This window comes from Eucyclogobius newberryi, unplaced genomic scaffold, assembly GCF_026437365.1.
Source record: "Eucyclogobius newberryi isolate DKJ021-1_F unplaced genomic scaffold, fEucNew1.0.hap1 SCAF_23, whole genome shotgun sequence".
Classification (NCBI taxonomy): Eukaryota; Metazoa; Chordata; class Actinopteri; order Gobiiformes; family Gobiidae; genus Eucyclogobius; species Eucyclogobius newberryi.
This window is the reverse complement of record NW_027315868.1, coordinates 846,577-862,459: the sequence shown is the minus strand read 5'-3', so window position 1 is coordinate 862,459 and position 15,883 is coordinate 846,577. Positions and strand designations below refer to the sequence as shown.

At 52.0% G+C, this 15,883-nt stretch overlaps 1 protein-coding gene across 1 annotated transcript in view; it reads right to left on the bottom strand.

Annotated features, from left to right (window-relative positions):
- Nucleotides 1-15,883, bottom strand: part of LOC140372417 (phosphatidate phosphatase LPIN3) — an 89,613-nt gene that overhangs the window by 62,815 nt on the left and 10,915 nt on the right. The window contains exon 2 of the mRNA XM_072459513.1: nt 7,360-7,454. Within this exon, the coding sequence (XP_072315614.1) occupies nt 7,360-7,454 (95 nt within the window). The remainder of the gene's footprint in view (nt 1-7,359; nt 7,455-15,883) is intronic.

Genomic DNA, 15,883 nt, shown 5'->3' with positions numbered 1-15,883 from the left:
TTTTGTTCCCGAGTCTCTGTGTTGTCTTCTGTCTACATCCCTGTTCCTTCACTTCATCGGACATTACTGCACCGTCCATCGCTCATCTCCTCCCTCACTCCTGGACTATCTACTGCCCTAGCCGCCAGCTAACAGCTGGCTTAACACCTGCTGAGGTCCGTCATGGTATCGCGGGGCCTCCCTGCTGTGCAGACAAGGTCTGGGGCAACCAACGCCACTCACTCCACCAGCTTCAACACCCGGTCCACTGCTGCTTTTTCACAACTCTCTGCCCACCAGCTTCTAGTTAACCAGCCTCTAGCCACTGCCAACATACTAACTGGATTACTCTCATCTGCTGCTACGTTCCATCTCCTCCTCGGACTATCACTCCCGCGCCTCCAGGCCACCGCTCCACCAACTTCTCGCCTACTCACCTACACCGCTGCTGACCTTCACCTCCTCAACCATAACCACTGTCTCCCAGCTGCTGCTGCCTCTGCAGCTAGCTCAGCTGGGATCCTTCGCCGGCCCCGCTACATCCACAGGGGCTCTGGTCTCTCCCATAACCAACACTCCAACGACGGCTCACCTATCCCCTCACTCTGGACTAGTTTTCGCCCCCCCCGTCACCCCCACCTGCCGCACTGCCAACCTCAGCAACCTCCGCCCCTCCACCCCTGCGCCCCCATCCATCTCCGAGTCCCCATCCATCTCCCTTGCACTGCTGAACTGCCGCTCCCTCTCCAACAAATCACCTGTTATATCTGAATTGCTACTGGACAATAACATTGATCTGCTTCTCCTCTGTGAAACATGGCAACAGCCCCCGGACTTCTATGCTCTCAACCAAGCCACTCCCTCCAACTACACTTACACTGCCAAACCCCGCCTTTCCGGGCGTGGGGGAGGTCTTGCTGTTATTCATAAAAAATCTACATCCATCACTGAACTGAACCTCAACCTTCCATCCATCTCATCATTTGAATACCTCGCCTTCTCCCTCCCCAACTCCATCACCGCTATCCTGATCTATCGTCCCCCAAAGCCCCACCCCTCTTTCCTCACTGAATTGTCTGAACTCCTCACCATCGCATCCTCTCTCTCTGCCCGCCTCCTACTCACTGGTGACTTCAACATCCACATTGACTGCCCCAACGCCCCACTGACATCCGACTTCCTCTCTCTCCTGGACTGCTTCCATCTCACCCAACATATTGACTTCCCCACCCATACCAAAGGCCACACTCTGGACTTAGTCTGTTCCTCTCTCCTACCCATATCTAAGCCCCACCCCCTCCCCTTCCCACTCTCTGATCATCTCTGCATCCTTTTCTCCGCCCCCCTACCCTCGCCCCACAACCCCAAAAAACGCACCATCACCTACCGCAATATCAAGTCAGTCAACCCCCTCACGCTCTCCCAGCTCATATCCTCTGCTTTCCCCCCTGACTCCCCCCCCTCTTCCCCCGACGACTATGCTGTCATGCTCAACACCACCCTCTCCGACTCCCTTGACTCCCTAGCCCCCTGGAAAACCTCCTCCGTCTCATACATCAACCCCGCCCCCTGGTACACCCCTGAACTCCGCACCATGAAGCAGACTGGCCGCCAACTCGAACGACTCCTCAAAAGAACCCGCCTCACCGTCCACGCCGAAGCTTTCAAATTACACATCTCCTCCTACCGTGACGGTCTCCAAGCCGCCAAATCTGCCCACCTCTCCACCATCATCAGCAGCTCCCACCGGAGCCCTCGCACCCTGTTCTCCACCGTCAACAAGCTGCTCCAGCCACCGGACATCACTCCACCCTCCTCCCCTGACCTCTGCAACTCTTTCCTCCTTGCCTTCAATGACAAAATTTCCAAAATCAACAGCTCCATGACTGCCGTCTCCATTAACTCCATCACCACCCCCACCCCTGCCACCCCCCCTCTCCCTGACCACCCACCCTTCCCTCCCCTCACCACCTTCTCCTCTGTTAACTCCTCTCATATCATAGACCTCATCACTGCTTCCAAAACCACCACCTGCTCTCTCGACCCCCTCCCAACGACTCTAACCAAGGCCTGCCTCCCTGCTCTCATCCCCCATCTCACCACCCTCTTCAACCAGTCTTTATCCCTCGGCCATGTTCCTTCCATCTACAAACTGGCCTCCATCACCCCCATCCTCAAAAAACCCACCCTAGACTCCGCCAACCTCTCCAACTACCGCCCCATCTCCAACCTGCCGTTCCTCTCAAAAACGCTGGAACGCATCGTCGCCGCCCAACTTCACACCCACCTCCAGTCAAACAACCTCTATGAACCCCTCCAATCTGGCTTCCGCCCACTTCACAGCACTGAAACAGCCCTGGTCAAAGTACTCAACGATCTCCTCACCTCTGCAGACTCCGGGGCCCTCAACATCCTGTTACTACTAGACCTCAGCGCAGCCTTTGACACTATAAACCATTCCATCCTCCTACAAAGGCTGCGCCAACTGGGTGTTGAGGGCTCTGCACTTGACTGGCTCACATCCTACCTCACCAACAGGCAAGAGTTCATTTCCCTCTCCGGTCACTCATCCACCCTCTCCCCAGTAACGCAGGGGGTCCCCCAGGGCTCAGTCCTCGGCCCCTTCCTCTTCATCTGCTACATCTTCCCCCTTGGTCACATCCTCCGCCAACTCAACCTGGACTTTCACTGCTACGCTGACGACACCCAGATATACCTCACCACCAAATCCACCCAAAACCCTCCCCTCAGCCACATCGAAACCTGCATCTCTACAATAAAATCATGGCTCACTCTCAACTCACTCAAACTGAACAGTGACAAAACAGAGCTCCTCCTCATTGGCACCAAATCCACTCTCAATAAAACTGGTCCCTTTTCACTCAGCATCGACACCTCGACCATCACCCCCTCTACCCTGGTACGCAATCTCGGCGTCATCATGGACCCCACCCTCTCCTTCACTCCACATGTCAGCCACATCGTCAAGACCTCATACTTCCACCTCCGCCGCATCGCCAAAATCCGACACTGCCTCACCCTCCCCGCTGCTGAATCCCTCATCCATGCCTTCATCTCCTCCCGCCTCGACTACTGCAACTCCCTCCTCACTGGCATCTCCTCCCATTCCCTCCATAGACTCCAAATGGTCCAAAACTCCGCTGCCCGCCTCCTCACCCACACCCGGTCCCGTGATCACATCACTCCCGTTCTCCGCTCTCTCCATTGGCTCCCCATCAAGCAGCGCATAAACTTTAAAATACTCCTCCTCACCTTCAAAGCTCTTCACCACCTTGCCCCCCCCCCACCTGTCTGACCTCCTCATCCCCCACCGCCCCACCCGAGCTCTCCGATCCTCCTCCTCTCTCACCCTGACTGCACCAACATCCCGACTCAAAACTTTTGGCGACAGATCATTCTCCCGAACAGCACCCCGACTCTGGAACTCCCTCCCCCAACCTGTCCGCCACTCTCCCTCACTCACAACATTCAAATCCCGCCTAAAAACATACCTCTTCACCCAAGCCTATGACCTCCCCTACCCCATTGCCTACTCTTCTTCCCCCTGTTACATCCCCATCTTTTTCTCTCTACTTCTTCTGTCTTGTTCATTTTATCTGTATATTAATGTGTATTGTACGTGTTGTCCCCCGATGTCTGTAAATACCCCCCCCCCCTTTTTTATTATGTTCAGTGTCTTTGGGTCACTGAAAAGCGCTACATAAATAAAAGTTATTATTATTATTATTATTATTGATGACTTTGTGCAGCTTCTTCCTCTCCCTCTCTGTGATGCTGCTGCTCCAGCAGGCCACACCGTACAGGAGGGCTGATGCCACCACAGAGTCATAGAAGGTCTTCAGGAGTGGCCCTGTGACTCCAAAAGACCTGTGTCTCCTCAGGAGGTAGAGCCGACTCTGGCTCTTCCTGTACAGTGCGTCTGTGTTATGAGTCCAGTCCAGTTTGTGGTTCAGATGAACACCCAGGTACTTGTATGAGTCACTCTCTCAATGTCCCATCCCTGGATGTTCACTGGTGAGGGGGCAGTGGGGTGGCGTCTGCGGAAATCCACCACCATCTCCTTGGTCTTCCTCGCTTAGATGAGGAGGTGGTTCCACAAAGTCCTGCTCCAGTCCTCTGCACTCCGCATCATCGTCGTCCGTGATGAGTCCGATGATGGCAGAGTCATCAGAGAACTTCTGCAGGACACAGCTGTCCGTGTCGTGTCTGAAGTCTGCAGTGTAAAGGGTGAAGAGAAAGGGCGCGAGGACAGTGCCCTGGGGCGCCCCCACACTGCAGGTCCGAGTGTCAGACACACAGTCCCGGGCTCTCACAAACTGGGGTCGGTCTGTGAGGTAGTCCAGGATCCACTCTGCCAGGTCATACTCCACACCAGCCGTCTCCAGTTTGTCCCTCAGGAGCAGCGGCTGGATGGTGTTGAAGGCGCTGGAAAGATCGAAGAACAGGATCCTCACAGAGCTGCCAGGCTTTTCCAGGTGAGAGAGAGAGCGGTGCAGCAGGGAGATGACGGCATCCTCCACTCCGAAGCCAGGCCGATATGCAAACTGCAGCGGGTCCATGGCTGAGCTCACGGTGGAGCGGAGGTGGTCCAGGACCAGCCGCAGGTGGGACGTGAGAGCCACCGGCCTGAAGCTGTTGAGGTCTTTGGCACAGGTACCAGACAGGAGGTCTTCCAGACCTGTGGTACCACCCTCAGCTTCAGGCTCATGTTGAAGACATGCTCCATAACTCCACACAGTTCATCTGCGCAGGACTTAAGGAGCCTGGGGCTGATGCCGTCAGGTCCTGCTGCCTTCCTCACTTTAACCCTCTTCAGCTCACTCCTCACCTGTGCTGCTGTGACAATCAGTGGTTGGCAGGGGGGCTGCGTGCTGGGGGGATGGGTGAGTCCAGGCGAAGTGGGGAGCTGATGGTCCGGGGCAGAGAAGTGAAGAGGAACAGATGCAGGGCATTGTCCAGCTGTGGAAAAGGGGGAGGGGCGGGTGACCGATCAAATCTCAAGAAGTGAGCATTTAAATCATTCACCCACTGTAGATCCCCCTCTGTCTGGGCAGGGGGGATTTTGAAGCCCGAGATGGTTTTCAGGCTTCTCCACACTCCCTGAATGTTCTTCTGCTGCTGCAGCTGCTCCTCCATCCTCCTCTTGTAGCCGGCCTCGGCCTTCCTGATCTTCCTCCTCAGCTCCTTCTGCACAGTCCTCAGCTCCTCCTTGTTCCCTGACCTGAAGGCTCTCTTCTTCTCCTTCAGCAGAGCCTTCAGTTCACGGTTAGTCCATGGCTTGTTGTTTGGAAAATACTGTCCGGGAGGGAATAATGTTCTCAAAACAGAAGTTGATGCAGTCAGTGATGCACTCTGTGATGGTGTTGATGTCCTCCCCATGTGGGCCATAGAGCTCAGTCCAGACAGTGGTGCTGAAGCAGTCCCTCAGAGCCTCCTCACTCTCAGCAGACCACATCCTCACCTCAGGGGACACCACAGGCTGACTGCGCACGATGGGTTCATACACAGGCCTCAGATGTACAAGGTGGTCCGAGCTGCCCAGGGGAGGGAGGGGGGAAGAAGAATAAGCCTCTTTGGTGTTGGCAAAAAACAAGTCCAGTGGTTCTATTGTTTCTGGTGGGGCAGGTAACATACTGGGTGTATGTTGGTAGAACAGAAGAGGGAGGAGCGTGGTTAAAGTCACCAGAGACGAGGAAGAGAGCCTGTGGATGCTGTGTTTGCAGCCTACAAGTGCAGGAGAGCAGTGCTTCACAAGCATATTCAGCATTGGCAGACAGGGCCACATAGACTGCAATCAAAATCACATGTGAGAACTCCCGGGGCAGATAATATGGCCTCATGCCAATAGCCAATAGTTCAATATCCCTGTTACATAGCTGCCGCTTCACTGTGCAGTGTTTGGGTTTGCACCAGCTCGTGTTCACATACACAGCCAGACCTCCACCTCTTTTCTTCCCGCATTCTCTCGTTCTGTCCGCCCGCATCAGATGAAAATTGTCCAAACCTACAATAGAGTCTTGCATTTCTGCTGTTAACCAGGTCTCTGTGAAAATCAAGACGCTGCTGTCCCTATAAATCCTCTGGGACTGCATGAGGCTCGCTATTCCCGTCATTTTATTTTGAAGGGACCTCACGTTACCCATGACTACGGCGGGAACAGGCTTTCTATTTCCTCCTCTCTTCTCTTGGATTTTACGTCCAGCCCTTCTGCTTCTCTGTGTTTTCCTAAGGATGTCCGCCGGGATAACGTGACGATCTCCGGGTAAGACGACGGTTCTCCGCAGTTTCATAAGTTCTTCCTTTGTGTAAACGCGGTACGGCGCCGGCCGTGGGGCGCGGGGGGGCCGGGGGGCTCGGAGCCAAGGCACATCGCGACCAAAACACTCAATCCAGCCGAATAAAGTCAAAACAAGTTGAATTAAAGCGATTCCAGTGCGTGTCCCGATCGTTCGTGAAGTTCCTCTTTTATATAAACGTGTACCGGCGACATACTGTACATCAGCGGCGACCGGAGGGCGCGGGGGGGCTGGGGGCTAGCTCAGAGCTAGCTCACATCACGATGACACAACGAAAAACACTCAAATCCAGCCGAAAAAAGTCAAAAACAGTTGAATTAAAAACGATTCCAGCGCGTGTCCCTATCGTACAAAATATATACAAAATATAGCAGATAAAGCACAATAAGTGTGAGAAAAAAGAGGAGCGTTTACACCGGGCTGCCAGCTGTACCAGCGCCTTATGACGTATCCTGCACATGTGCACATGAACACTGTCAGGGCTTCAGAACTTACACTACAGAAGCCCAAACATAAACAAAACATCCTTATTTTAGTCTCGCCTGAATATTGGGGTAAAAGCTCATATAAATCAAGCCTGTAAAACAGCCTATTTCCATTTGCGTAATATAGATAAAATCCGAAGAATCCTGCCTAAAAGCGATGCTGAACAACTTATCATGCATTTGTAACGTCTAGATTAGACTGTAACTCCTGCTCACAGCGTGTCCTAAAAGCTCCATAAAAAGCTTTCAACTGGTTCAAAATGCAGCAGCAAGATTACAAACGGAACTAAAAGAAGAGAGCTCACGGTGCTGGAGTCTCTTCACTGGCTCCTGTCCAGTTTAGAATCACATTTAAACTCCTCCTCCTGACTTACAAACCCATAAATGACATGGCCCCAGCTCAAAGATGCTATGCCAGTGTGAACATGCAGGGACTGACTCTGGCTCAGATCAGGTTCTGACAGTACGAGAGCTCGAAACTCTCTCCCGCCCTGTCAGCGAGTCAAACACGAGACCTTCCTGCTGTGAGGCCGAAGCACTAACACCTGCCACTCCAGAGTAACTGTTCTTCACTCACCTCCAGGTCCTCGTTCTCCTCCACAAAGAAGGCTTCTCCGTTGTCCCCCAGCTTCATGTGGAGATCCACTGGCTCCCCGTTTATCTCGATGTCCACCTGAGACCAGAGAAAGGAGAAGAGACTCACACACTTCTAGAGAGACTGCTGAGAATGAAGCACAAATCCTGTTCATAGTTGACTCTGGTTACCATGGGGATGCTACAGTTTTTCCTGGAATGTTGGAAAGTATGGTATTTTACATCTATTCGACTGCAGGTGCTAATGTCAAATAATATGGTTGTTGAACATGCGCTGTGCTGTGAGCAGGGTCACCTCCCCACAGATCTGACTTGTAACTAGGTCTAATTGTCTCCATGCCATACTGTGGAACCTTCCAGGTCAGCTCTCTGGAGACGAGCTCCTGCTCCAGGAAAGTGACTGTGCAAATCAGACCCTTTCATAACATAAAAACGAAGGACAGTGAAGCGGGAAATGAGACTGGGGAAGGACATGCAGCAAAGTGGAACTCACGCTGCTGACGACAGCCCAATGCACTAGGGCTGCAACGATTATTCGAGTTAATCGAATAATTCGATTACAAAAAAGCTTTGATTATTATATTGATTTGATGCTTCGTTAAATTTACATATTTTTATTAAAAACATGTGAATCTGTGGCGCGCGGAGCGCACGGAACGACTTGTGGCGCTTTTGTTCCCCACGGAGCTTCTTCTTGAAGCAGCTGAAGCACAACAGAGAGAGCGGCGTGTTTTAAACTCAGGAGTGTGACCCATGGATCTATTATAGGTGCGACCGGGAAGAGTTTTGTTGTGTGTCCTCACCGCGGACCCCCGCTCCACACTCGCTCCACACTCTGCTTCCCAGTCACACTCGTACGTTTCAAACATGCCACACGCTCGTCTGCAGCGCCTTGAAACTTCCAACACATCTATGGAAACAGCAGGAGGAGCACGGCCGTGTTATAATAATCTGATGTGAAACAGAAAGTCCGCGATGACATGGAGCCAACGCCGTAAGTAGAGCCACCACTCCAAACAGCAGCATCACTGTCCCACACACAATGTTTTACAAACTAATATCTTATTTTAAGTTATGTGACAGAAACGCAAATGAATTCAAACTGTAACTGTTACAAACAGTCTGGTGACAAGTTAATTAGCCCTTGCACTCTCATTGATAGAGCTGGGTTTCGATTCAAATTTCAAGAATCGATTCGATTCCGATTTTTACATTTCAAAATCGATTTTTTCCGATTTTCTCAGATTCCATCCGATTCGCTCCAATTTTGATCTGATTTCCGATTCGATCCGATTTCGATTCGATCCGGGGGTTAATGTTATTAAAAATTAAAAATGTATTTGAACCGTTTCCTTCACTTCATGACTGTGTAGAGAAGCAACATATTAAAACTAGAGATGCACTGATTCCAAAATTCTTGGCCGATACCGATTTTCGGTTTTTAAGGAGGTCGGACCTGCCAAAACCGATTTTTCCGATACTGATTTTCTATCTAGCCACTGATTTCCCCACAAACTACCCAGTATTATATTTGTGAAAAAGGTGCATGTATACAGGACACACGTTTTATAATATAAAATGTAATTTATTTTGTGGAAAAATAAATATATATATATACAGAAGTATATACTAACTAGTATATGTCCTGGAGAAGAGTGGGGGACACAGAGGAAAAAGGAGTCCATTTCTCCTGCAGAAGATGCAGCTCCAGTGGTTCCAGATTGAAATCAAATGAACTATTTTCATATAGTAATTTATACAATTGTAATTTTACACATTTTGAATGAGCTGGAACCTTCTGCAGGAGAGGAAGCAGGTGGAACATGAGGAGAAGGTCAGTCCCAGAGCGCTGCCAGCACCTCCCTCTCAAAGCTGGAGGACTCTGGTTCCAGCACCTCCCTCTCAAAGCTGGAGGACTCTGGCTCCAGCACCTCCCTCTCAAAGCTGGAGGACTCTGGCTCCAGCACCTCCCTCTCAAAGCTGGAGGACTCTGGCTCCAGGACCTCCCTCTCAAAGCTGGAGGACTTTGGCTCCAGCACCTCCCTCTCAAAGCTGGAGGACTCTGGCTCCAGCACCTCCCTCTCAAAGCTGGAGGACTCTGGTTCCAGCACCTCCCTCTCAAAGCTGGAGGACTCTGGCTCCAGCACCTCCCTCTCAAAGCTGGAGGACTCTGGCTCCAGCACCTCCCTCTCAAAGCTGGAGGACTCTGGCTCCAGCACCTCCCTCTCAAAGCTGGAGGACTTTGGCTCCAGCACCTCCCTCTCAAAGCTGGAGGACTCTGGCTCCAGGACCTCCCTCTCAAAGCTGGAGGACTTTGGCTCCAGCACCTCCCTCTCAAAGCTGGAGGACTCTGGCTCCAGCACCTCCCTCTCAAAGCTGGAGGACTCTGGCTCCAGCACCTCCCTCTCAAAGCTGGAGGACTCTGGCTCCAGAACCTCCCTCTCAAAGCTGGAGGACTCTGGCTCCAGCACCTCCCTCTCAAAGCTGGAGGACTCTGGCTCCAGCACCTCCCTCTCAAAGCTGGAGGACTCTGGCTCCAGGACCTCCCTCTCAAAGCTGGAGGACTTTGGCTCCAGCACCTCCCTCTCAAAGCTGGAGGACTCTGGCTCCAGCACCTCCCTCTCAAAGCTGGAGGACTCTGGTTCCAGCACCTCCCTCTCAAAGCTGGAGGACTCTGGCTCCAGCACCTCCCTCTCAAAGCTGGAGGACTCTGGTTCCAGCACCTCCCTCTCAAAGCTGGAGGACTCTGGCTCCAGCACCTCCCTCTCAAAGCTGGAGGACTCTGGCTCCAGCACCTCCCTCTCAAAGCTGGAGGACTCTGGCTCCAGCACCTCCCTCTCAAAGCTGGAGGACTTTGGCTCCAGCACCTCCCTCTCAAAGCTGGAGGACTTTGGCTCCAGCACCTCCCTCTCAAAGCTGGAGGACTCTGGCTCCAGGACCTCCCTCTCAAAGCTGGAGGACTTTGGCTCCAGCACCTCCCTCTCAAAGCTGGAGGACTCTGGCTCCAGCACCTCCCTCTCAAAGCTGGAGGACTCTGGCTCCAGCACCTCCCTCTCAAAGCTGGAGGACTTTGGCTCCAGCACCTCCCTCTCAAAGCTGGAGGACTTTGGCTCCAGCACCTCCCTCTCAAAGCTGGAGGACTCTGGCTCCAGGACCTCCCTCTCAAAGCTGGAGGACTTTGGCTCCAGCACCTCCCTCTCAAAGCTGGAGGACTCTGGCTCCAGCACCTCCCTCTCAAAGCTGGAGGACTCTGGCTACAGGTCCTCTTCCTCGTGGTTCTACAAAAAAACACACATTGCAATTTAGATGACACGGGCTAAAAAACAAACTGTAATCCAACCAAATGCTTTTACACCTGTGGGTGCAGCAGAAGGGCCAGCATCCCCTGAAGGAGCAACAGGAGCAGGAGCAACAGGAGCAGGAGCAACAGGAGCAGGAACAACAGGAGCAGGAACAACAGGAGCAGGAACAACAGGAGCAACAGGAGCAGGAACAACAGGAGCAGGAACAACAGGAGCAGGAACAACAGGAGCAGGAACAACAGGAGCAGGAACAACAGGAGCAACAGGAGCAGGAACAACAGGAGCAGGAACAACAGGAGCAACAGGAGCAGGAACAACAGGAGCAGGAACAACAGGAGCAGGAACAACAGGAGCAGGAACAACAGGAACAACAGGAGCAGGAACAACAGGAGCAGGAACAACAGGAACAACAGGAGCAGGAACAACAGGAGCAGGAACAACAGGAGCAACAGGAGCAGGAACAACAGGAGCAGGAACAACAGGAGCAGGAACAACAGGAGCAGGAACAACAGGAACAACAGGAGCAGGAACAACAGGAGCAGGAACAACAGGAGCAGGAACAACAGGAGCAACAGGAGCAGGAACAACAGGAGCAGGAACAACAGGAGCAGGAACAACAGGAGCAACAGGAGCAGGAACAACAGGAGCAGGAACAACAGGAGCAACAGGAGCAGGAACAACAGGAGCAGGAACAACAGGAGCAGGAACAACAGGAGCAGGAACAACAGGAACAACAGGAGCAGGAACAACAGGAGCAGGAACAACAGGAGCAACAGGAGCAGGAACAACAGGAGCAGGAACAACAGGAGCAGGAACAACAGGAGCAGGAACAACAGGAACAACAGGAGCAGGAACAACAGGAGCAGGAACAACAGGAGCAACAGGAGCAGGAACAACAGGAGCAGGAACAACAGGAGCAGGAACAACAGGAGCAGGAACAACAGGAACAACAGGAGCAGGAACAACAGGAGCAGGAACAACAGGAGCAACAGGAGCAGGAACAACAGGAGCAGGAACAACAGGAGCAGGAACAACAGGAGCAGGAACAACAGGAACAACAGGAGCAGGAACAACAGGAGCAGGAACAACAGGAGCAGGAACAACAGGAGCAACAGGAGCAGGAACAACAGGAGCAGGAACAACAGGAGCAGGAACAACAGGAGCAACAGGAGCAGGAACAACAGGAGCAGGAACAACAGGAGCAGGAACAACAGGAGCAGGAACAACAGGAACAACAGGAGCAGGAACAACAGGAGCAGGAACAACAGGAGCAACAGGAGCAGGAACAACAGGAGCAGGAACAACAGGAGCAGGAACAACAGGAGCAGGAACAACAGGAGCAGGAACAACAGGAACAACAGGAGCAGGAACAACAGGAGCAGGAACAACAGGAACAACAGGAGCAGAACAACAGGAACAACAGGAGCAGAACAACAGGAGCAGGAACAACAGGAGCAGGAACAACAGGAGCAACAGGAGCAGGAACAACAGGAGCAGGAACAACAGGAGCAGGAACAACAGGAGCAGGAACAACAGGAACAACAGGAGCAGAACAACAGGAACAACAGGAGCAGAACAACAGGAGCAGGAACAACAGGAGCAGGAACAACAGGAGCAACAGGAGCAGGAACAACAGGAGCAGGAACAACAGGAGCAGGAACAACAGGAGCAGGAACAACAGGAGCAGGAACAACAGGAGCAGGAACAACAGGAGCAGGAACAACAGGAGCAGGAGCAACAGGAGCAGGAACAACAGGAGCAGGAACAACAGGAGCAGGAACAACAGGAGCAGGAACAACAGGAGCAGGAACAACAGGAGCAGGAACAACAGGAGCAACAGGAGCAGGAACAACAGGAGCAGGAACAACAGGAGCAGGAACAACAGGAGCAACAGGAGCAGGAACAACAGGAACAACAGGAACAACAGGAACAACAGGAACAACAGGAGCAGGAACAACAGGAACAACAGGAGCAGAACAACAGGAGCAGGAACAACAGGAGCAGGAACAACAGGAGCAACAGGAGCAGGAACAACAGGAGCAACAGGAGCAGGAACAACAGGAACAACAGGAGCAGGAACAACAGGAGCAGGAACAACAGGAGCAGGAACAACAGGAGCAGGAACAACAGGAGCAGGAACAACAGGAGCAACAGGAGCAGGAACAACAGGAGCAGGAACAACAGGAACAACAGGAGCAGGAACAACAGGAGCAGGAACAACAGGAGCAGGAACAACAGGAGCAGGAACAACAGGAGCAGGAACAACAGGAGCAGGAACAACAGGAGCAACAGGAGCAGGAACAACAGGAGCAGGAACAACAGGAGCAGGAACAACAGGAACAGGAACAACAGGAACAACAGGAGCAGGAACAACAGGAGCAGGAACAACAGGAGCAGGAACAACAGGAGCAGGAACAACAGGAGCAGGAACAACAGGAGCAGGAACAACAGGAGCAACAGGAGCAGGAACAACAGGAGCAGGAACAACAGGAGCAACAGGAGCAGGAACAACAGGAGCAGGAACAACAGGAGCAACAGGAGCAGGAACAACAGGAGCAGGAACAACAGGAACAACAGGAGCAGGAACAACAGGAGCAGGAACAACAGGAGCAGGAACAACAGGAGCAGGAACAACAGGAGCAGGAACAACAGGAGCAGGAACAACAGGAGCAGGAACAACAGGAGCAACAGGAGCAGGAACAACAGGAGCAGGAACAACAGGAGCAGGAACAACAGGAACAGGAACAACAGGAGCAGGAACAACAGGAGCAACAGGAGCAGGAACAACAGGAGCAGGAACAACAGGAGCAGGAACAACAGGAACAGGAACAACAGGAGCAGGAACAACAGGAGCAACAGGAGCAGGAACAACAGGAGCAGGAACAACAGGAGCAGGAACAACAGGAACAACAGGAGCAGGAACAACAGGAGCAGGAACAACAGGAGCAGGAACAACAGGAGCAGGAACAACAGGAGCAGGAACAACAGGAGCAGGAACAACAGGAGCAACAGGAGCAGGAACAACAGGAGCAGGAACAACAGGAGCAGGAACAACAGGAACAGGAACAACAGGAGCAGGAACAACAGGAGCAACAGGAGCAGGAACAACAGGAGCAGGAACAACAGGAGCAGGAACAACAGGAACAGGAACAACAGGAGCAGGAACAACAGGAGCAACAGGAGCAGGAACAACAGGGAGGACTGAAGGCAAATCCAGATCTTCAAAAAGAACATTGTACAGCAGTTATATTTTAGCCCAGTACATTTACTGCAATATCATTCAAACTTTTACTATTATAATACAGTATATTAAATGAGGCACATATGTTGCCAATATCATGTTCCAGTTTCATCAGCTCTTTGATAACTTCACACGCTCACTAGAAGCACAATCAGCTGTGCACTATAGAGTCTAGAGCACTATAGAGTCTAGAGCACTATAGAGTCTAGAGCACTATAGAGTCTAGAGCACTATAGAGTCTAGAGCACAGCTGATTGCGTGAACATTTCTTTGAGGCTGTGGGACAATGAAATAGTCCTGACATTAGATTGTAGTCACTCATTTCGCTCTTCGAGTCAGTAATTTAAGTTTTGTATCTACATCATGTGATTTCAAATGCATCAAAGTATTTTTAAAGTCTCATTTCAGGTGGATGAGATCTCTTGTTAGCATTAGCTCGTAGCCTAGCTCTCTGCTAGTTGAGCAGAACAACAACAACAACAACAACAACAACTAACTCTTCTGACAGCCCTGCTGCTGCTTCTTCTGGCCCCTTCATGTGTCCCTACTCTTCTGCAGATGTCCTCTGTCTTCTGGCCCCTTCATGTGTCCTTACTCTTCTGCAGATGTCCTCTGTCTTCTGGCCCCTTCATGTGTCCTTACTCTTCTGCAGATGTCCTCTGTCTTCTGGCCCCTTCATGTGTCCCTACTCTTCTGCAGATGTCCTCTGTCTTCTGGCCCCTTCATGTGTCCTTACTCTTCTGCAGATGTCCTCTGTCTTCTGGCCCCTTCATGTGTCCCTACTCTTCTGCAGATGTCCTCTGTCTTCTGGCCCCTTCATGTGTCCTTACTCTTCTGCAGATGTCCTCTGTCTTCTGGCCCCTTCATGTGTCCCTACTCTTCTGCAGATGTCCTCTGTCTTCTGGCCCTTTCATGTGTCCCTACTCTTCTGCAGATGTCCTCTGTCTTCTGGCCCCTTCATGTGTCCCTACTCTTCTGCAGATGTCCTCTGTCTTCTGGCCCCTTCATGTGTCCCTACTCTTCTGCAGATGTCCTCTGTCTTCTGGCCCTTTCATGTGTCCCTACTCTTGTGTAGATGTCCTCTGTCTTCTGGCCCCTTCATGTGTCCCTACTCTTCTGCAGATGTCCTCTGTCTTCTGGCCCCTTTCATGTGTCCCTACTCTTGTGTAGATGTCCTCTGTCTTCTGGCCCTTTCATGTGTCCTTACTCTTCTGCAGATGTCCTCTGTCTTCTGGCCCCTTCATGTGTCCTTACTCTTGTGTAGATGTCCTCTGTCTTCTGGCCCTTTCATGTGTCCCTACTCTTGTGTAGATGTCCTCTGTCTTCTGGCCCTTTCATGTGTCCTTACTCTTCTGCAGATGTCCTCTGTCTTCTGGCCCCTTCATGTGTCCTTACTCTTGTGTAGATGTCCTCTGTCTTCTGGCCCCTTCATGTGTCCTTACTCTTCTGCAGATGTCCTCTGTCTTCTGGCCCTTTCATGTGTCCCTACTCTTGTGTAGATGTCAAACACAAACCAGCGCAAATTATTTTGACTGCATCAACTATCAACACGTAGATTGTAATTGTCTCAGAGTTATAATAACTTACCCCACAGTCCAGTCTCCTCTGATCCTCCTCCAGGCTCGCTCCTTCTGGTGTTCCACCAAAGTTGAACAAATCTGAACTTTTCTGCCACGAACGATTTTAACGCTTTGAAGCTTATGCGCCTGTCAAAGCGTCTAGAGCGGAAAACACCAAAACGCACCCACCGAGCCGCGCGCCGCGCTCCACGCCGAAAAAGCAGGACTCGCGCCGCGGGAAACGCAGGAGGTGTTCGACACACGTTTACGCAGACTTGAGTGTAAACTGGACGCTTTGGCCGCCGCGCTCTGAAAGAGTCTTGTAGTTTTTAGCTGTTTTGCTCTGGGCGCGTTGAGCTGCTGCGCACCGCGCATGCGGGTCAGTTTGGATCGGCCGAAAACCGGC